The sequence below is a fragment of the Cherax quadricarinatus genome, chromosome 6, assembly GCF_038502225.1.
Source record: "Cherax quadricarinatus isolate ZL_2023a chromosome 6, ASM3850222v1, whole genome shotgun sequence".
Lineage (NCBI taxonomy): Eukaryota > Metazoa > Arthropoda > Malacostraca > Decapoda > Parastacidae > Cherax > Cherax quadricarinatus.
This window is the reverse complement of record NC_091297.1, coordinates 70625035-70645214: the sequence shown is the minus strand read 5'-3', so window position 1 is coordinate 70645214 and position 20180 is coordinate 70625035. Positions and strand designations below refer to the sequence as shown.

General features: G+C 39.2%; 1 protein-coding gene across 6 annotated transcripts in view; it reads right to left on the bottom strand.

Moving 5' to 3' along the window:
• Nucleotides 1–20180, bottom strand: part of LOC128694605 (uncharacterized) — a 528306-nt gene that overhangs the window by 113458 nt on the left and 394668 nt on the right. For 2 of the 6 annotated variants that reach the window (XM_070082011.1, XM_070082018.1), the window contains exon 10: nt 5954–6191. In XM_070082011.1, the coding sequence (XP_069938112.1) occupies nt 5972–6191 (220 nt within the window). In that variant the 3' untranslated portion in view covers nt 5954–5971. Of the gene's footprint in view, nt 1–3584; nt 3753–5228; nt 6192–20180 lie in introns of those variants that run through there. The other 4 variants (XM_070082002.1, XM_070082030.1, XR_011391619.1 and 1 more) reach the window with 3 other exon arrangements.

The window sequence follows — 20180 nt, the reverse complement described above, 5'->3', positions numbered from 1 at the left end:
TTCCTGATCATAATGAGACCAAAAGTATGAAATTTGATGGAAAACTTACGGAATTATGCTCTTGCAAAGTTAGCGGCCTTGACGATGTTTACGCATCGGGAATTTTGCCCAATTTGAGCCCTATTATCGACCAATTCCAGTGTACTAGTCGACAAACATCAAAACTATTTTGCTAGAACTCCATTTTTTCTATAGAATGAGTACAAGAAACCACCCATTTACCGATTTCAACTATCCAATAAAGTGGTCAGAATTTAGCAATTTTGCCAATTTCACACAAATTTCAAAAGATGCCAATTTCCGAATAGGGTCCAGAATAAGCAAGAAAGACATTCCTGGCACTAAAATAACAAGCTCTGTGTTTGTTAGCCACATCCCCAGGCCCCTCTTATATTTCTTTGGCTTTCCACTTTGAATTTTTATTCTTACAAAAAATAGAAGATTTACTGTTATGCAGACTACTGCATTAGTGTAGAAATGGTATAAATAATATCAGCGCACTTGTGAAAGAATGTTAGACTCACCAGTTGACGTGTATTGGACTCTTGGTATGATTTGTTTACTTTTGAACTTTGGTAAAAATCGAACATTTCTGCTATTTTGAGCTCAATTTCAAGGTACTTTTCATTGTAAAACCAGTCAAAATCATCTCAATTTCTGTAATATGTCTTCCAGTCTATAAAATGAGACCAGGAAAACTAGAATACAACAATAAATACCATACGAAAATACAGTGCAAAGTCACTGTTTTAATCCAAAAACACGGTCAAAGTTTTTTTTCTCATTACGCACTGCGTGCTGCAGGATTTTTTTATACTGCACACACTGACCACATAGACCCATTCTTTCATATGTAGGCTTACCAGCTTACTCTCACTAGATTTGAGGGCGCTAGAATTTAGGCGTACTAGTACGTCAAAAACCTTGGGGCGTAAGCCGTACTAGTACAGCCAAAACCCTGAAAGGATTAAATGAGGAAAATTGACTTAGTATACGAGCAGATTGGGTTACAAGCTAGGTCAAGGAATGGATTAAACTCATAAGCCGAGGTTTCACTGTACAGTGGTCCCTCGCTTTTCGAGTTCTCGGCAATCGTAAATTTTGCCAATCATAGGGGTATTTTCATATAAACATGGACTCGCTTTTCATAGGTTGACTCGCGAGTCGTAGTTCGTCCGGGATGCGTACCCACGGCATGAGCCGTGGCGGCAGCCAGTCTGGGATTGTTTACCAGTGAGCGAAGGTCCCCTCACGTGCTCCAGCGAAATATTTCATAATATTCCATTTATTTTAGTGCTTGCAAGTACTAAATAAGCTACCATGGCTCCAAAGAAAGCTCCTAGTGCCAAGCCTGTGGTAAAGAAGGTGAGAAATACGATTGAATTTAAGAAAACCATCATTGAACAATATGAAAGTGGCCGAACTGTCCAGGATGTATAAGAAACCCTACACAGCCTTATGTTCCATAGTGGCCAAGAAAAAGGAAATCAAGGACACTGTTGTTGCAAAGGGAGTAACTATGCTGACAAAAATGAGATCACCAGTACTGGAAGAGGTTGAGAAGTTATTATTGTTGTGGATAAATGAGAAACAATTAGCAGGAGATACTCTTATGACTTCGATTATTTATGAAAAGGCTAGGCAGTTGCATGAAGATTTGGTAAAGAAATTGCCTGCAAATAGTGGTGATGTGAGTGAATTTAAGGCCAGCAAAGGCCGGTTTGAGAGATTTAAGAACCGTACTGGCATACACAGTGTGGTAAGGCATGGTGAGGCTGCCAGTTCGGACCACAAGGCGGCTGAAAAATATGTGCATGAATACCAGGAGTACAGAGAGGCTGAAGGACTGAAACCTGAACAAGTGTTCAATTGTGACGAAACAGGTCTCTTTTGGAAAAAAATGCCAAAGAGGACCTTCATTACACAAGAGGAAAAGGCAATGCCAGGACACAAGCCTATGAAAGACAGGCTGATGCTAATGTTCTGTGCTAATGCTATTGGGGATTTCAAAGTGAAGCCATTACTAGTGTACCATTCAGAAAATCCCAGAGTGTTCAGGAAAAACAATGTTATGAAGAGTAAATTGTGTGTGTTTTGGAAATCTAATAGTAAGGCATGGGTCACGAGGGAAATTTTCGTCGAGTGGTTCAATGAAGTGTTTGGCCCTAGTGTGAAGGAGTATCTCCTGGAAAAGAAATTGGATCTCAAGTGCCTGCTAGTAATGGACAATGCACCTGCTCATCCTCCAAACTTCGATGACCTAATTTTTGAGGAGTTTGGGTTCATCACAGTAAAGTTCTTGCCCCCGAATACCACTCCTCTCCTCCAGTCCATGGACCAGCTGGTCATTGCAAACTTTAAAAAACTCTACACAAAAGCAATGTTTCACAGGTGCTTGACTGTGACCACAGACACTCACTTGACCCTAAGGGAATTTTGGAGAGAACACTTCAGCATCCTCCATTGCATAACCCTTATAGGTATGGCTTGGGAGGGAGTGACTACCAGGACTTTGAACTCTGCCTGGAGAAAATTGTGGCCAGACTGTGTTGACTAGATGGATTTTGAAGGGTTTGGGACTGACCCTGATGAGCCTATGTCTGTTGAAAAATCAATTGTGGCACTGGGGAGTTCCATGGGGTTGGATGTGAGTTTGGAGGATGTGAAAGAATTGGTGGAAGACCACAATGAAGAGCTCACCACTGAGGAGCTGCAAGAGCTTCAGCAGGAAGAGCAACACATCGCAGCTCAGAATCTTGCTGCAGAGGAGGAGGAAGAGAGATGGAAGAAGGTGCCTTCTTCAGAAATTAAAGAGATTTTTACTATCTGGGGTAAGATGGAAAGCTTTATGGAGAAACATCACCCTAACAAGGTTGTTGCAAGCCATATTGGCAACATGTACAGTGACAAAGTCTTGGGCCATTTTAGGGAAGTGTTAAAGAGACGCCAGAAACAGAGCTTTCTCCACAGTTATTTTGCGAGACAGGACTCCATTGACTCTCAAGGTGGTCCTAGTGGCATTAAGAAACAGAAGACAAGCAACCCCAGAAAAGCAATTGGTACCTGAGGTGTTGATGGAAGGGGATTCCCCTTCCAAACTATAAACAGTCCACTCTCTCTCCTCCTCCAGTCTCCCATACACTAAGAAGAATCTCCAATAAAGATAAGTGTTATGCTCTTAATGTTTCATTCATCATTTCCCATTGTATTGTTTATGTACTACATGTATATTTCATGTAAAAATTTTTTTTGTTTTAATACTTCTGGATGTCAGGAACGGATTAATTGTATTTACATTATTTCTTATGGGGAAAATTGATTCATAAATCGTAAATTTCGTTTATAGTAACGGCTCCAGGAACGGATTAGTTATGAAAAACGAGGGACCACTGTATTGTTAAAACCTCAAGTGATCCCGTGACTACACATTGCCCTACTGCTCTCCCCTCTCCCTCCACTCCTAATCCCAGCTGCTGTGTGTTGATCCAACCCACCTTCATCTAGTCAGATCCCAGCTGCTGTATGTTGATCCAACCCACCTTAATCTAGTCAGATCCCAGCTGTTATGTGTTGATCCAACCTACCTTCATCTAGTCAGATCCCAGCTGCTATGTGTTGATCCAATCCACCTTCATCTAGTCACTGTCTACGTTTTTTTTCACTTGGAAATAAAGACACTGGTAGCACTGTCCTCTTCTTCTACTTGTTGACTTATGCCACTATCTAGCTTCTCTTCATCTGGTGCAAGATGCCTAAATTGAAAATCAATCATAGGAATTTGTTCAAAATATGCTCAATGGATTTCCCCACATCCAAGTCGGTTTTTCCTGGTCATTCTTTGTTATGAATGTAATATAAATTAGTTTAGAATAATATTTACTGAGATATTGTTGCAACAAGAAGGCTGGAGGCAGTGGAGATGTCATGTGTGAGGGTAACGTGCAGTGTGAATATAATGCAGAGAATCCATAGTTTGAAGATTAGAAGTGGGGATTCCAAAAGTATTATCCAGAGGGCAGAGGAAGGATTGTTGAAGTGGTCTGGACATTTAGAGAGGATGGAACAAAATAGAATGACTTGGAGGCCATATAAATCTGTAGTGGAAGGAAGGCAGGGTAGGAGTTGTTCTAGGAAGGGTTGGAGGGAGGGGGGTAGAGGAAGTTCTGCAAACATGCATGAGCACATTAAGATAGGAACAGGTGGAGACAAGTGGTTTTTATAACTTGATGTGCAGTTGGAGTTTGAGCAAAGTAACATTTATGAGGGGATTCAGGGAAACCAGTTAGTGGAACTCAAGTCCTGGAGATGGGAAGTACAGTGCCTGCACTCTGAAGGAGAGGTGTTACATTGCGATTTTTAAACTGTAGTGTAGGTGAGCCTCTGGTAAGACAGTAATGGAGTGAACGATGATGATGATGGTGTTTTTTTCTTTTTCTGGTCACCAGCTTTGGTGAGAAATGGCCAAAGTGTTAATAAAAAATAACTTAAAAAGTAACAAGCTTAATAAGGCAATATTTTCTAACCACTGCAAACCTATTTTTCACTGCCACAATAAATGGGGGTACAGTACTTGGGGCCCTCCACAGGCATAAGCACTCTCATGAATCAGAAGAGCCTATATTTCTTCTTCTTCTTTCAACAAACTGGCCATATGCCACCGAGGCAGGGTGGTCTGAAGGGGAAAATGAAAGTTTCTCCTTTTAAATTTAGTAATGTATACAGGAGAAGGGGTTACTATCCCCCTTGCTCCCAGCATTTTAGTCGCCTCTTACGACATGCATGGCTTACGGAGGAAGAATTCTGTTCCACTTCCCCATGGAGATAAGAGGAAATAAACAAGAACTAGTACGAAAAGAGAGGAAAACCCAGAGGGGCATGTGTATATTATATGCTTGTACATGCATGTGTAGTGTGACCTAAGTGTAAGTAGAAGTAGCAAGCCATTCCTGAAATCCTGAGATAGAAATAAGACAATAGCAATCTTATGATCATGTAAAATAATTACAGGCTTCCATTTTACACTCACTTGGCAGGACAGCAGTACCTCCTTGGGCAGTTGCTGTCTACCAACCTACTACCTAGAAGTCTATATCTGTAAGTCAATAATTAGTTTCAAACTGTAAATGTCATAAAACCAGAACATTTGTAAGAAGGGGAATTACTGTACTGTACATTACTGAAACTAAGAATAAGAGGAGGGAGGGGGGTATAAGAGATATACACAAGTACACAGCCGTGTATTTATTTCTAAATTTCCCAAAATGCTAAAGGAGTGCTTTGACATATGAGATCACTCAGGACTCTTCACAATAAAAACTGAATATGAATATACATAATGTAAAAAAGAATGTATGGTATAACTACAACAAAACCAAGTTTGTGGAAAATGTTCTTGATCAACCAGGCTGTGGTACTTATGTTGTATTAGTGCTACAGGCACAAGCAACCTGACTAACCAGGTCATCAATTAGGTTGAATATGGGAGATGATCCACAAAACCATCACCAGGTAAACACAGGAAAAAACTGAAACTTGACCACTAAAAACAATAAGGTCAGGACTTTTTACTAAATATAACACACATAAACTTCTAAGCAATGGAACAGATGAAATTAATATCCAAGAAAAAATTGTAACCAAAAACAATTTTCTGCATAACTGTAATGGTGAGGTACATAAATCCCAGGTCAATTGTCATAAAATGATCCAAATGTTTTCTTTGTAATGTAATAAGAAACAGAGTTGCAAGTGCCAATGAGTCATTTTAGTTCAAAAATAAAAACATACATGTGTGATTGATTTTGAAGGATCCTCCTCCTTCACAACCCAGTCTGAGGCCAAACTTTATTAATTTCCTGGTCAATCTGGTGTTGCTCCTATAGGCCCACAGGTCCACATAGCCATCACAACCTGGCTGATCAGGTACTTGAACCAATGAACATGAAATATTTACCCTGCTCTGCATATTTGACTACAAGACATTACACCACCACCTGCTGCTCTCCACCTCACCACTCAGTGAGCCGTCACCTCTTACACTTGCAAACTGCTGCACATCATCGTCATCACTAGAAGATGCCCAGTCAGTGTCATCCTCAGAGGCCGAGTCAACTACTGCCCTTGACATTTTGTGAAGAATGCTTGGAAGAATAACTTCACTCAAAACCTTTTTTCCTTTCTTAGGAGATGCACTGAAAAAGTAAATAAACCATAACTGTATTACATAATACATGTATTAGGTTATTTGCAGTAAAATCTGAATCATCATAGATTTTGTTTCTCTCCAGAAGTATCTTAGTTATACAGTAGGCCACTGATTACATGGCAATTGACTGTTCAGTCTCCAATATCCGGTGGTTGTGTTCAATAAAGTACCTCAACAGGTAATGAAAAAAAAAAATACATTCATTTCACATTTTTGCTTCTTTACACTGAGTTTCTATAGAGGGTCAGGTAAACACAAGGAACATTAAAAAGCTATTTGCCTGAATGCTCCGTCACAGTTTCCTAGGAAGTCTCTTGGGTCAACACTGCATTCCAGGTCAATGTTATGAAGACAGTAAATATTTCCCACCAAAGTAGGGTGGCCAGAAAAAGAAGAAATACTTTCACCATCACTCACATCATCACTGTCCTGCCAAAGGCACACCAATAACACAGCACAGATGCCCATCCAAACAGCAATAACATCACTCCTCAGGCTAAAGCCTGATAGTACAGATGTCTATGCCATTCCTGGTTACACAGCCATACACAACTGTAGGCCAGACCAACAAGGGGGTGGCACAGCCATATACTACTCAGACCAACTAGAATGTATCACTAATACTTGCACAAGGGATGAACATGGGGAATATATAATAGCTAAATTCAAATCCAAATACCTACAAAAACCTCTCACATTGATAAACATCTACAGAGTTCCACAGTCAAACATTAGCCAATTTAGTCAAAATCTAGGAAGTATGATAACTGATGCACGCATGAACAAAGATCACTTACTACTCTCAGGTGACTTCAATATAAATCTCCTGCAAGACCAGGACCCACACGTTACTGAATTCACAAACACAATGAGTAACTGTATGTTACTACCAACAGTAACAAAACCCACAAGAGTTACAGAGACTAGTGTTTCCCTACTTGACCACATCTGGACCAACACCATATCCCCTTTAAAATCAGGCATAATTACAGATAATACCACAGACCACTACCCTACTTTCCTCATAACAACTCTTGGTAAACTACCCCAAGACACTACTAAAGTCACCTTCAGACTTCACAATGAGGCAGCCATTAATAACTTCGCAACAGCATTAGCAAACATTGATTGGCACACTGAGCTAGAAATCTATACAGATATTGACGAATGTATTAATAATTTTCTAAAAAAGACCCAATACCTCTATAACAAGCACTGCCCTAAAAAAACTAAACAGATGACAGCAAAGAGACTGAACAGTCCCTGGCTAACACCCAGCATTCTCAAATCCATAAATACAAAACACCAATATGAAAAACAGTACAGAATGGGTCACATAACCAGAGACCAAACAAAACGTTACTCGTCAATCCTAACCAGCCTGATAAGAAGGGCAAAAAAATTGTATTATGAGAACAGATTATCCAACTTACGAGGTGATATAAAAAAGACCTGGAAAACACTATCTGAAATTCTGGGAACAAAAAAGATATCACGAAATAGCGAAATAAAATTAGCAAAATCAGATGAACCCCAACTCCCACCAACAGAAACAGCAAACAGACTCAATGATTTCTTCTCCACTATAGGACAAAACCTTGCCCATAAAATCCCAAGCTCAGATACCCCACCAAATAACTACCTCACCGGCAACTACCCGAACACACTGTTCCTAGCTCCGACTAACCCATACGAAGTCTCCCTTATTATCAATGCACTAAAAAACAAGGCAGGAGATTTAAGTACCTTACCACCCTTTATATATAAAAAAGTGTCACAAGTGCTATCTCCAATCATTGCAACACTCTTTAACAAATCCATTGAATCCTCCACCTTCCCTACAGTACTCAAAATAGCAAGGGTCACCCCGATCCACAAAGGAGGAGACCAAACAGAGTTGAATAACTATAGGCCAATATCCAACTTACACCCTCTCTCAAAAATCTTTGAAAAACTAATTCATAAACGAATCTACTCCTACCTTATCTCCCAAAACATACTCAACCCCTGCCAATTTGGATTCAGGCCTAATAAAAATACTAATGATGCTATTATACACATGCTAGAACATATATACACTGCAATAGAGAAAAAAGAAGTCCCACTGGGGATCTTCATTGACTTACGTAAAGCTTTTGATACAGTTGACCATGACTTGCTCCACGTAAAATTGTCACACTATGGTATAAGAGGGCACTCCCTCAATTACCTCAAGTCATACCTCAGCAACAGAAGCCAATATGTGTACGCAAATGGGGCAAACTCTTCTGCGCAACCAATTACAGTTGGTGTCCCACAGGGAAGTGTCCTTGGCCCTCTTCTCTTTCTCCTATACATAAATGACCTTCCAAATGCTTCGCAATTACTCAAACCCACACTATTTGCAGATGACACTACATACGTCTTCTCTCACCCGAGCCCAGTCACACTAGCCAATACTGTAAATACCGAATTACAGAAAATATCTACCTGGATGAGGACTAACAAACTTACACTAAACATTGACAAAACCTACTTCATTCAGTTTGGTAACAGAGCTACAGATGTCCCTCTTAACATAATGATAAACGGATCACCTATCACAAAGCTAACAGAGGGAAAATTCTTAGGAATCCACCTTGATAATAGACTCAAATTTCATACACATATACAACAAATTTCTAAGAAAATTTCCAAGACTGTAGGCATACTATCGAAGATACGGTACTATGTTCCACAGTCAGCCCTCCTGGCCCTATATCACTCTCTTATTTACCCCTATCTCACCTATGGAATTTGTGCATGGGGCTCAACAACAGTTAACCATCTCAGACCACTAATTACCCAACAAAAGGCTGCAGTTAGAATGATAACAAATTCTCACTACAGGCAGCACACTCCACCAATATTCAATACACTAAACCTACTCACCATACAAAACATCCATACTTATTACTGCACCTATTACATACATAGAACACTTAACTCTGATATTAACCCTCCCCTCAAACATCTCCTTGCCAACCTCAACAGAACACATGACCATAACACAAGGCACAGATCACTCTTTGATGTTCCTCGTGTTCATCTCACACTATGCAAAAACTCAATGCACATAAAAGGCCCTAAAATCTGGAATTCATTACCTGTAAATATAAAAGAAACACTACCTGTTTATAAATTCAAGTCTCTACTCAAAGATCACTTACTCACCCAAAACCAAATAAATACTGAATAACTGAACCTTATAAATTGTATATCTTAAATGTTTCTCACAATTATATCACATAAATGTTAAACCTAAAACCCAATCTAACTTTATTATTTTTTAAATACACTACCTAACAGAATCCTTCATATGACCTGTCTTTGTAATACTCACTTGTGCTTTATAGTAATCTGTTTACATTAATGTTTTATCACTGACTTCATCATTGCTTAATTAATCTTAAGTTAATTTTAAGCCAGCCCGTAATGCTATGCATAGTATAAGTGGCTTTGGCATACTGCTCTTATCTGTATTTTTTTTGTACCTCTGTATGTGTGCACAAATTTATAATAAATAAAAAAAAAATAAATAAATAAATAAATAATGAAGGCACTGCACTTCCCATCTCCCAGATTCATGTCCGGCTAACCAATTTCCCAGAATCCTTTCACAAATGTTACCATACTCACGCACTAACAGCATGTCAAGTCATAAAACACACCTGCCTCCACTCCTGCCTAATATACTCACATAAGCCTGTTGGATGCCCAATTCCCTTGCAAACAAAACCTCCTTTACCACCTCCCTCCAAGCTTCACTAGGATGATCCCCAAACCCTCCCTTCCTTCCACTACAGATTTATATGACATCCAAGTCATCTTATTTTGCTCCATCCTCTCTAAACGTCCAAACCACCTCAATAGCCCCTCCTCAGCCTTTTGGCTAATACTTTTAGTAGCCCTGCACCACCACCTTCTAATCTCCAAGCTACGAATTCTCTGCATAATATTCACACCACACACTGCCTTCAGCCTTCTCCTCCCTGCAATATTTGAAGTCTATGCTTCACACACATAAAAGTGTTGGCACTATTATAATCTAATACATTCCTCTTTTTGCCTCTATGGATAACATGGAGAGTTACACTGTCTCCACAGATGCCCCAATGCACCACTCAAATTCTTCCCCTCATCACTTTTATTGTTAACTTCATCTTTCATAGATCCATTTGCTGACAAGCCCACTCCCATATATCTGAACACATTCACTTCCTCCATCCTTTTTCTCGATCTGATATCCAACTTTTCATTATCAAGATTTTTGTTACTCTCATCACCTTGCCCACTATGTTCACTTTTAACCCTTAAACTGTCCAAAAGTTGATCTATGTTAGTACCGCTAAAGCTCCAAACGTAGATCAATGTTTTATTTTTCCTGCCTCCAAATTTGGCACTATTGGCCAGAAATGAATGGTCAGTATTGAATGGGTCTTAACACTCGGTGCACACAGTATTAACCCTTTGACTGTCGCGGCCGTATATATACGTTTTACGAGGTACCGTGTTTGACGTATATATACTCATAAATTCTAGCGGCTTCAAATCAAGCAGGAGAAAGCTGGTAGGCCCACATGTGAGAGAATGGGTCTGTGGGGTCAGTGTGCACAATATAAAAAAAATCCTGGAGCACGCAGTGCATAATGAGAAAAAAAAAACTCCGACCATTTTTTTTAATTAAAATGCCGACTTTGTGGTCTATTTTCGTATAGTATTTTTGGTTGTATTCTCATTTTCTTGGTCTCATTTGATAGAATGGAAAACATATTATAGAAATAGAGGTGATTTTGATTGATTTTGCTATAAAAAGAACCTTGAAATGGAGCTCAAAGTTGGGGAAATGTTTGATTTTTGCCAATGTTCAAAAGTAAACAAATGATGCCATTGTCCAATAAATGTCCAATTAGCCATTCTAATATGTAGTCATGAATGGGTTAATGTTATTTATACAATTATTACAGTATTGCAGTAGTCTGCATAATAGTAAGTCTTCTATTTTTTGTTTGAATAAAAATTCAAATAGAAAGCAAGAGTAATATCAGAGGGGCCTGGAGACAAGACTGATGAACAAAGAAAATGTTATTTTAGAGCCAGGAATGTCTGCATTGTTCATTCTGGACCTTATTTTGAAGTTGTCATATTTTTTAGTTTTCGTGAAATTGGCCAAATTGCAAATTTCTGACCACATTATTAGGTAGTTGAAATCGGTAAATGGGTAGTTTCTTGTACTCAATCGATAGAAAAAAATGGAGTTCTAAAGAAGTAGCTATGAGTTTGGGCAACTGGAATAATGGAAGTAGCTGAAAATAGGGCTCAAAGTGGGCGAAATCGCCGATTTGTAAACAGCGCCTAGGTCGCTAACTTCGCGAGAGCATAATTCCGTCAGTTTTCGATCAAATTTCGTTTTTTTTTGGTGTCATTACAATCGGGAAAAGATTATCTATCATTTCATAAGAAAAAATAATTTTTTTTTTTTAAATTTTGCGACACCAGGAGACACCTCAGGATTGGGGGTTGCGACAGTCAAAGGGTTAAAAAAATCTGGGCCCACTTTGTATCGTGTGGGAGTACCAGTTCAACCGAGCCCCAGCTAGAGCAAACAATGGGGCAAACACCAGGGATTCACTGATGTTATGTCGTATTAGCCCTTTCAGGGTCCGTCCTGTAGATCTACGGCTTTACGTTCAGGGTCCAAACCGTAGATCTACGCCGTGAGCTCAGCTCACTCTGATAAACTGTGAGTGGTACATTTGGGCCTAGATACGAAAGAATACATCTATGTGGTATGTGTGCACCACATAAAACAGATCCTGCAGCACACTGTGTATAATGAGAGAAAAAAAATGAAATCATGATTTTTCGATTAAAACAGCAACTTTGCAGTGTTTTTTCGTATGTTTTTTATAGTTGTATTTGCGATTTCTTGGTCTCATTTGATAGAATGGAAGACATATTACAGAAATAGAGATGATTTTGATTGGTTTTAGCACTGGAAATGGCTTGAAACTGAGCTCAAAGTAGCAGAAATGTTAAATTTTTGCCGTTATTCAAGTGTAAACAAATGACCTCACACGTCTAATACAAGTCAGCTGGTGGGTCTAATATACATTCACAAATATGGTGATGATATTTATACAATTATTACAGTATTGCATAACAGTAAATCTTCTATTTTTTGGTGTGAATAAAAATTCATTATGTGAATAAAAAATCAAAATGGAATTTATTTGTAAAGCCTCAAAACATAACTAATGAACAGAGGAAATATTAGTTTAGTGCCAGGAATGCCTACATTGTTCATTCTGGACCCTATTTTGAAATTGGAATATTTTGAACTTTGTGTTAAATTGGCCAAATTAACAATTTCCAATCACTTTATTTTGTAGTTGAAACAGTTGACTTGGCGATTTCTTGTGCTCAATCGATAGAATAGAAGTAATACTAGTGAAATAGCTAAGAATTTGGTTGATTGGAATAATGTAATTGGCCTAAAATGGGAGTCAAAGTCGGCAAAATCGCCGATTCGTAAACATCGCTGACACATCAAAATTCGCGAGAGCATAATTTCGTCAATTTTCCACCAAATTTCGTACTTTTTGTTTTATTACCTTCACAAAAAGATTCTCTACGATTTCATAAGAAAAAATAACAAATTTTTTTTTTTTAAATTCTTGGACACTGGTGCGTGACTCCAGATTTGGGCCTTGGACCCTGAAAGGGTTAACACTCTCTTTTTAACCCTTTGACTGTCGCAACCCCCAATCCTGAGGTGTCTCCTGGTGTCGCAAAATTTAAAAAAAAAAAAAAAATTATTTTTTCTTATGAAATGATAGAGAATCTTTTCCCGATTGTAATGACACCAAAAAAAAACGAAATTTGATGGAAAACTGATGGAATTATGCTCTCGCAAAGTTAGCGACCTCGGCGATATTTACAAATCGGCGATTACACCCACTTTGAGCCCTATTTTTGGCTAATTCCATTGTTCCAGTCGACCAAACTCATAGCTATTTCTTTAGAACTCCATTTTTTCTATCGATTGAGTACAAGAAACTGCCCATTTACTGATTTCAACTACCCAATAATGTGGTTAGAAATTTGTAATTTAACCAATTTCACGAAAATTAAAAAATATGACAATTTCAAAATAAGGTCCAGAATGAACAATGCAGACATTCCTGGCTCTAAAATAACATTTTCTTTGTTCATCAGTCATGTCTCCAGGCCCCTCTGATATTACTCTTGCTTTCTATTTTGAATTTTTATTCAAACAAAAAATAAAAGACTTACTATTATGCAGACTACTGCAATACTGTAATAATTGCATAAATAACATCAACCCATTCATGACTGCATATTAGAATGGCTAGTTGGACATTTATTGGACAATGACATCATATGTTTACTTTTGAACATTGGCCAAAATCAAACATTTCCCCTACTTTGAGTTCCATTTCCAGGTTCTTTTTATAGTAAAATCAAACAAAATCACCTCTATTTCTATAATATGCTTTACATTCTATCAAATGAGACCAAGAAAATGAGAATACAACAATAAATACTATACGAAAATAGGCCACAAAGTCGGCATTTTAATTAAAAAAAATGGTCAGTTTTTTTTTCTCATTATGCACTGCGTGCTCCAGGATTTTTTTTATATGGTGCACACTGACCACACAGACCCATTCTCTCACATGTGGGCCTACCAGCTTTCTCCTGCTTGATTTGAAGCCGCTAGAATTTATGAGTATATATACGTCAAACACGGTACCTCATAAGACGTATATATACGGCCGCGACAGTCAAAGGGTTAAGAGGAAATTGATACTGACCCAGAGTTTAGTGGCTTTGAGATGGATGTGGCCAAAAGTGGTTGAGAAAATATCAAAAACTTTGATAATAATCCATGTGCAACATCCTGTTATTTTTGATACCACTGGTAGTATCGTCCTGCCAGAATACCCTGTAACCTATGCCCTAAGTAAAGAGAAACAATTCTGGAATATGTGTAATACGTATTCGGCAGGCTGGCCGGCTGGCTGACTGACTGACTTTGGCTGCTTTTCTGTCTGTATATATCTCTATCTCTGTCTGTCTATATATCTATCTCTCCAGCAGGTACACATAGGTACAGTTGTTATGCATAGTGTAAATTACCTAGGTCCTAGGTAACCCAAAAATTCCAGGCAAAGCACTATACAATATGTGTAGATATAAAGTATAATAAGCATGACTGGCAAGTAACATGCATTTTCACTTTATCAGGGATCAGAAGTGATGACTCTGCATAGTGTGTAATACCTGTTGGTTTATGAGCCATTCTCTGAGACAGAAAGACAAGCAGATGAAAAGACACACACAGGCAGCCAGAAACACACACACACAGGCAGACAGAAAGACACACACATACACACAGGCAGACAGAAAGACAGACACACAGGCAGACAGAAAGCGAGAGACACACAGGCAGACACACACACAAGCAGACAGAAAGATGGACACACACAGACAGAAAGACAGATAAGCAGAGCTAGACAGACAAATAGACAGACATACATGTTTCTGTGTAACAGTGAAAACAAATAAAGTCAGGGTTCCCTGGAGCAATGCATGATTATCAAGTGTCACTTAACTGCTGCACTGTCAGCAGTTTAGTGACACTCATCTTAACACCACGCTTCAAGGATATACTCCAGCAGTCTAAAACATTGCCGAGACCTATAAATACAGTGGACCCCCGATTAACGATCTTTTTTCATTCCAGAAGTATGTTCAGGTACCAGTACTGACTGAATTTGTTCCCATAAGGAATATTGAGAAGTAGATTAGTCCATTTCAGACCCCCAAACATAGACGTACAAACGCACTTACATAAATACACTTACATAATTGGTGGCATTTGGAGGTGATCGTTAAGCGGGGGTCCACTGTACTTTGTATGTATTTCTAGATAATAGTAAATGACCAAAGCAGGTGAAAATGTTCACCTGTCAGTGTGTTTGTGACTATTTGCACACTATTTCAGTACCTATATTAGTGTCAGAACAAAGATTGGCTATGAAATCACAAGAACTACAGTGGAACCTCGGTTTTCATCCAGTCCAGTTATCATACAATTCAGTTTCCAACCATTTTTTTTGGCGAGATTTTCCCTGTTTTCTTACATCTGCTCAGAAATCATCCATACCAGAAGCATCTGCCTGCCGGCAGGACGCGGCCACTCATACGTTCGTGACTCAGACTGCCTTTGTTACTTGTCTAGTGAATATTACTCTGTGCATTCATCCGAAACATTTCATAATACTACTCCACTGTTTTTTGTTCTTGCAACTGCCAAATAAGCGACCATGGGGCCAAAAAAAGTTCCAAGTGCCAGCCCTTTCGTAAAGAAGATGAGAAACATGATAGAGTTCAAGAAAAAACTCATAGAAAAATAAGAAATCCATGGGGTTGGAGGTGAGTGGCCAGGATGTGTAGAGTTGGTGGACAACCACAGGGAAGAGCTAACCACTGAAAAGCTGCAGACCTTCATCTGGAACAGCAACAGACCTTAGCTGAGGAAACCACTTCAGAAGAGGAGGAAGAGAGAGGGGAGAATGTGCCTTTTTCATCAATAAACCCCTTGACTGTTTCGGTCGTATATATACGTCTTACAAGCCACCATGTTTGACGTATATATACACCTACCATCCGACTTACGACCGAGTTCGGTTCCGAGAAACTGGCCGTAAGTCGAAATGGTAGTAAGTCGAACTTTACTACTGAATATCAACAAAACATTTTTATAATGACTTTATTTTGTTTTATTTTGGTATTTCATGTTTTACTTTACTTTTTATGCTGTTAGTACTGTATTTTATACTGTAAGGTTTAGGATAAGCACTGTGTACAATACAAACACTTGTTTATTTTCCAGAAATTTGGCATAAAAAACACGGTCGTAAGTCGAGTGGTCGTAAGTCGAGCAGGTCGCAAGTCGGATGGTAGGTGTACTCAAAAATTCTAGCGGCTTCAAATCAAGCAGGAGAAAGCTGGTAGGCCCACATGTGAGAGAATGGGTCTCCGTGGTCAGTGTGCACCGTATAAAAAAAATCGGGGAGCCAGTGGTGCATCGTGGGAATGCCATTTCAATAGTCCTTGTTCATCATGCCTAGCGGTAAGAAATATCTGACTCCTCAGCAAATCTGGGACTCTTCTCTTCCCAAGTGATGCTCTAACACAGATGGAAGTGTCTGTGAAGATAAATTTCATGGTTCTGAGGAGTTTGTGACCAAAAGCATTGCCCAGGATACCAGAAAAATGAAGGAGAATGATGAATGAAGGAGAATTAAGAATGAAGGAGAATGAAGAATGAAGGAGAATGAAGAATGAAGGAGAATGAAGAATGAAGGAGAATGAAGGAAAATGAAGAATGAAGGAAAATGAAGAATGAAGGAGAATGGAGAATGAAGGAAAATGGAGAATGAAGGAAAATGGAGAATGAAGAATGATGGATAATGAAGAATGAAGGAGAATGAAGAATGAAGGAGAATGAAGAATGAAGGAGAATGAAGAATGAAGGAGAATGAAGAAAGAAGGAGAATGAAGAATGAAGGAGAATGAAGAATGAAGGAAAATGAAGAATGAAGGAGAATGAAGAATGAAAGAGAATGAAGAATGAAGGAAAATGAAGAATGAGGAGAATAAAAATAATTAGATAGTAGGATGGAGGGGAAGCAGCATCCGACCCCATTGTTTTGACAGGCAGTAGGGGGAGTGAGTAATGATACAATACGTCATTCTGACAGCTGCCGAGGGCGGCTGGTGACTCGGCACATTTACAAGTCTACACACTCACACACAACACACTTGCTGAAGATAATAGCAGTTATATGAAAGTGTCCAGTGACTATATATGTGTATATATATTATAGAAACCAGAAGGAATGAAAGAATGAAGACAAAGGAATGTAGGTAGGAAGGAATGATGACACATTTACCTAGGATAACTACCCAACATGACTGTCTACTACTACTATGAAGAAAACTGCTCAAGCAAGGTGGTTTGTCTATGCACATACAAAAAAAAACACCCACAAAAGTTCAGAGACACTCCTTTTATGTGTGAGAAGTTTAAAACACCATTGTGTATGACACAATGTTTCAAAGAGTTCCACAAGCTGCAGAACTTCTAATAACATGTCCAGTGACTACATTTGTATATATATTATAGAACAATAATAATAAACAAAATTTTGCATTGTTTGTTTGTGTAAACAAGTTTTGTAAACAATATATTGATAATTATGTTTGTGTGCTTATTGTGTTGTATACAACAAGTGTATATATGTACATTGCACCATACTTTGGTCTCACAGGCCACATAAGTTATGTGAAAAAATAAAAGAGTGAAAAAAAAAAAAAAGAAGAAACCTTCCAATACAAGTACAGTGGACCCTCAACCAACGACATTAATCCGTTCCTGAGAGCTCATCGTTAGTCGAAATTATCGTTAGTCGAGTTAATTTTCCCCATAAGAAATAATGGAAATCAAATTAATCCGTTCCTGACACCCCAAAGTATTGAAAAAAAAATTTTTTACCACACGAAATATTAATTGTAATACACACAAACTGAAGAAGACACGTACAATTACATGACACTTACCTTTATTGAAGATCTGGCGATGATTGATGGGATGGGAGGAGGGGAAAGTGTGGATGGTGTTAGTGTTTAGAAGGGAATCCCCTTCCATTAGGACTTGAGGTGTCAAGTCCTTTTCCAGGGTTACTTCCCTTCTTCTTTTAATGCCACTAGGACCAGCTTGAGAGTCACTGGACCTCTGTCGCACAACATATCTGTCCATAGAGCTCTGTACCTCCCGTTCCTTTAAGATTTGTCTAAAATGGGCCATCACATTGTCATTGTAATAGTCACCAGCACGGCTTGCAATAGCTGTGTAAGGGTGATTTTCATCCATAAAGGTTTGCAGTTCAATCCACTTTGCTCATATTTACTTAATCTTTGAAGTAGGCACAATGGATTCCACAACTGGCATAGGTGTCTCAGGGTTAGCCCCAAACCCTTCAAAATCTTTCTTAATTTTCATACTAATTCTCACCCTTTTTATCACAGGGTTGGCACTAGAAGCTTTCTTGGGGCCCATGGTGACTTATATTGCAGGTGCAATCACTAAAAACGCTGTGATAATATGAAATGTTCCGATTGTATGTTGGGATGCGACCGCGGTGGCTGGCTTGTAAACACTGGCACCCACGGGACAAGTGAGGCACGCTCAGGCCACACGTGGTCGAGTTTTTTAGCACGAGTCGAGGCAAAATTTTTGCTTTAAAATGTATCGCTAGTCGGATTTAACGTCATACGATGCCATCGTTGGTCGAGGGTCCACTGTAAACCAAAGTTTACCGGGTAAGCGCCAGTCGCCGCTGTTGCCATACGCAGCTCATTTTCTGTCAACTTCACACCTCTATATCTCGGTAAGTACTGATGGCAAAATTTTTTTTTGGGACTAAAACAATCAGAAAAATAATCCTAAAATTTTTATAAGAAAAAATAATTTATTTTTTTCAAATATTTTTCGACACCAGGAGACACTTCAGGATTAGGGGTTTCGACAGTCAAAGGGTTAAGGACGTATGTGCAAAATCGAGTGAGGTGCAAAGTTTTGTGGAGAAATATCACCGTAACAAAGCTGTTGCAAGCTGTGTCAGCAACATGTTCAATGACAATGCCATGTCCCATATTAGGCAAATCTTAAAGAGACACCAGAAATAGGCCTCTCTGGACAGATTTTTTGTGCGACAGGAATCCAGTGACTCTCACGCTGGTCCTAGTGCCAGAAAAAGACAGAGAAGCGAAGTAACCCTGGATAGGGCTTTGATACATGAAGTCCTTATGGAGTGGGATTCCCCTCCAAACAATGACCTCTCCTCCCTCTCCCCTCCTAGCCGTCTTCCATACGCCAACAAGAGTCTTCAATAAAGGTAAAAATGATGTTAAATATTCATTTATCTATTTCATTAGTCATTCACATTTATTTCTCGTCATTTTTTGTTTGTACAACTATTGTTATTCACTATAAAATGTATTTTTTGTTAATATTTTTTGGGTGTCTGGAATGGATTACTTGGATTTACATTATTTCTTATGGGAAATACAGTATTATCATTATTATTATAATAAAAAAGAAGCGCTAAGCCACAAGGGCTATACAGCGCTGCAGGGTAGGGAAGGAAGCGAGGGTATTGGGTGGCAAAAGGGGAGAGGGATGATCAGAAGGTTACAGAAAACAGCGGGGCAGGGGATAGTGAGGGGGTAGAGGGCAGCAAGAGATTGAGGTAGAAAAGGCTGCAGGTATCAGAGTTTGTGGAGTAAGTCAGTTGTTGTCAATAAGTCAATGAGAGAGTCCGGATGAAAGGTGGGTCCATCAGCGAGAAGGGAAGGTAAAGAGAGAGCAGCGGAGCGAAGACGACGACAGAGGTAAATTCTGCGTGCTCGTTGATAAAGTGGGCAGTCCAACAGAATGTGGCTGACTGATAATGGAGCTTGGCAATTCTCACAGAGAGGAGCAGGGCGCCTCTCCATGAGATATCCATGAGTAAGACGAGTATGGCCAATGCGAAGACGGGAGAGAGTAGTCTCCCAACCTCGACACTGGTGATAACAAGATGGCCAGTAACCTATACTAGGTTTAATAGATTGAAGTTTGTTGCCGAGCATAGTAGACCAACGTTGTTGCCAACGGGTGTGAAGGTGGGAAGATATTGCAGCGAAATAGTCCGTAAATGGAATACCTTTATATGAAACTGGTAGGTCATGTACTGCTGACTGCGCAGCAGTGTCTGCCTGTTCATTGCCCTGTATGTCAACATGACCAGGGACCAAACAAAAAACAATATCTTTATGCTTGGTAGAGATGCGGCGTAGCCAAAGTTGGATACGGAGGACTAAG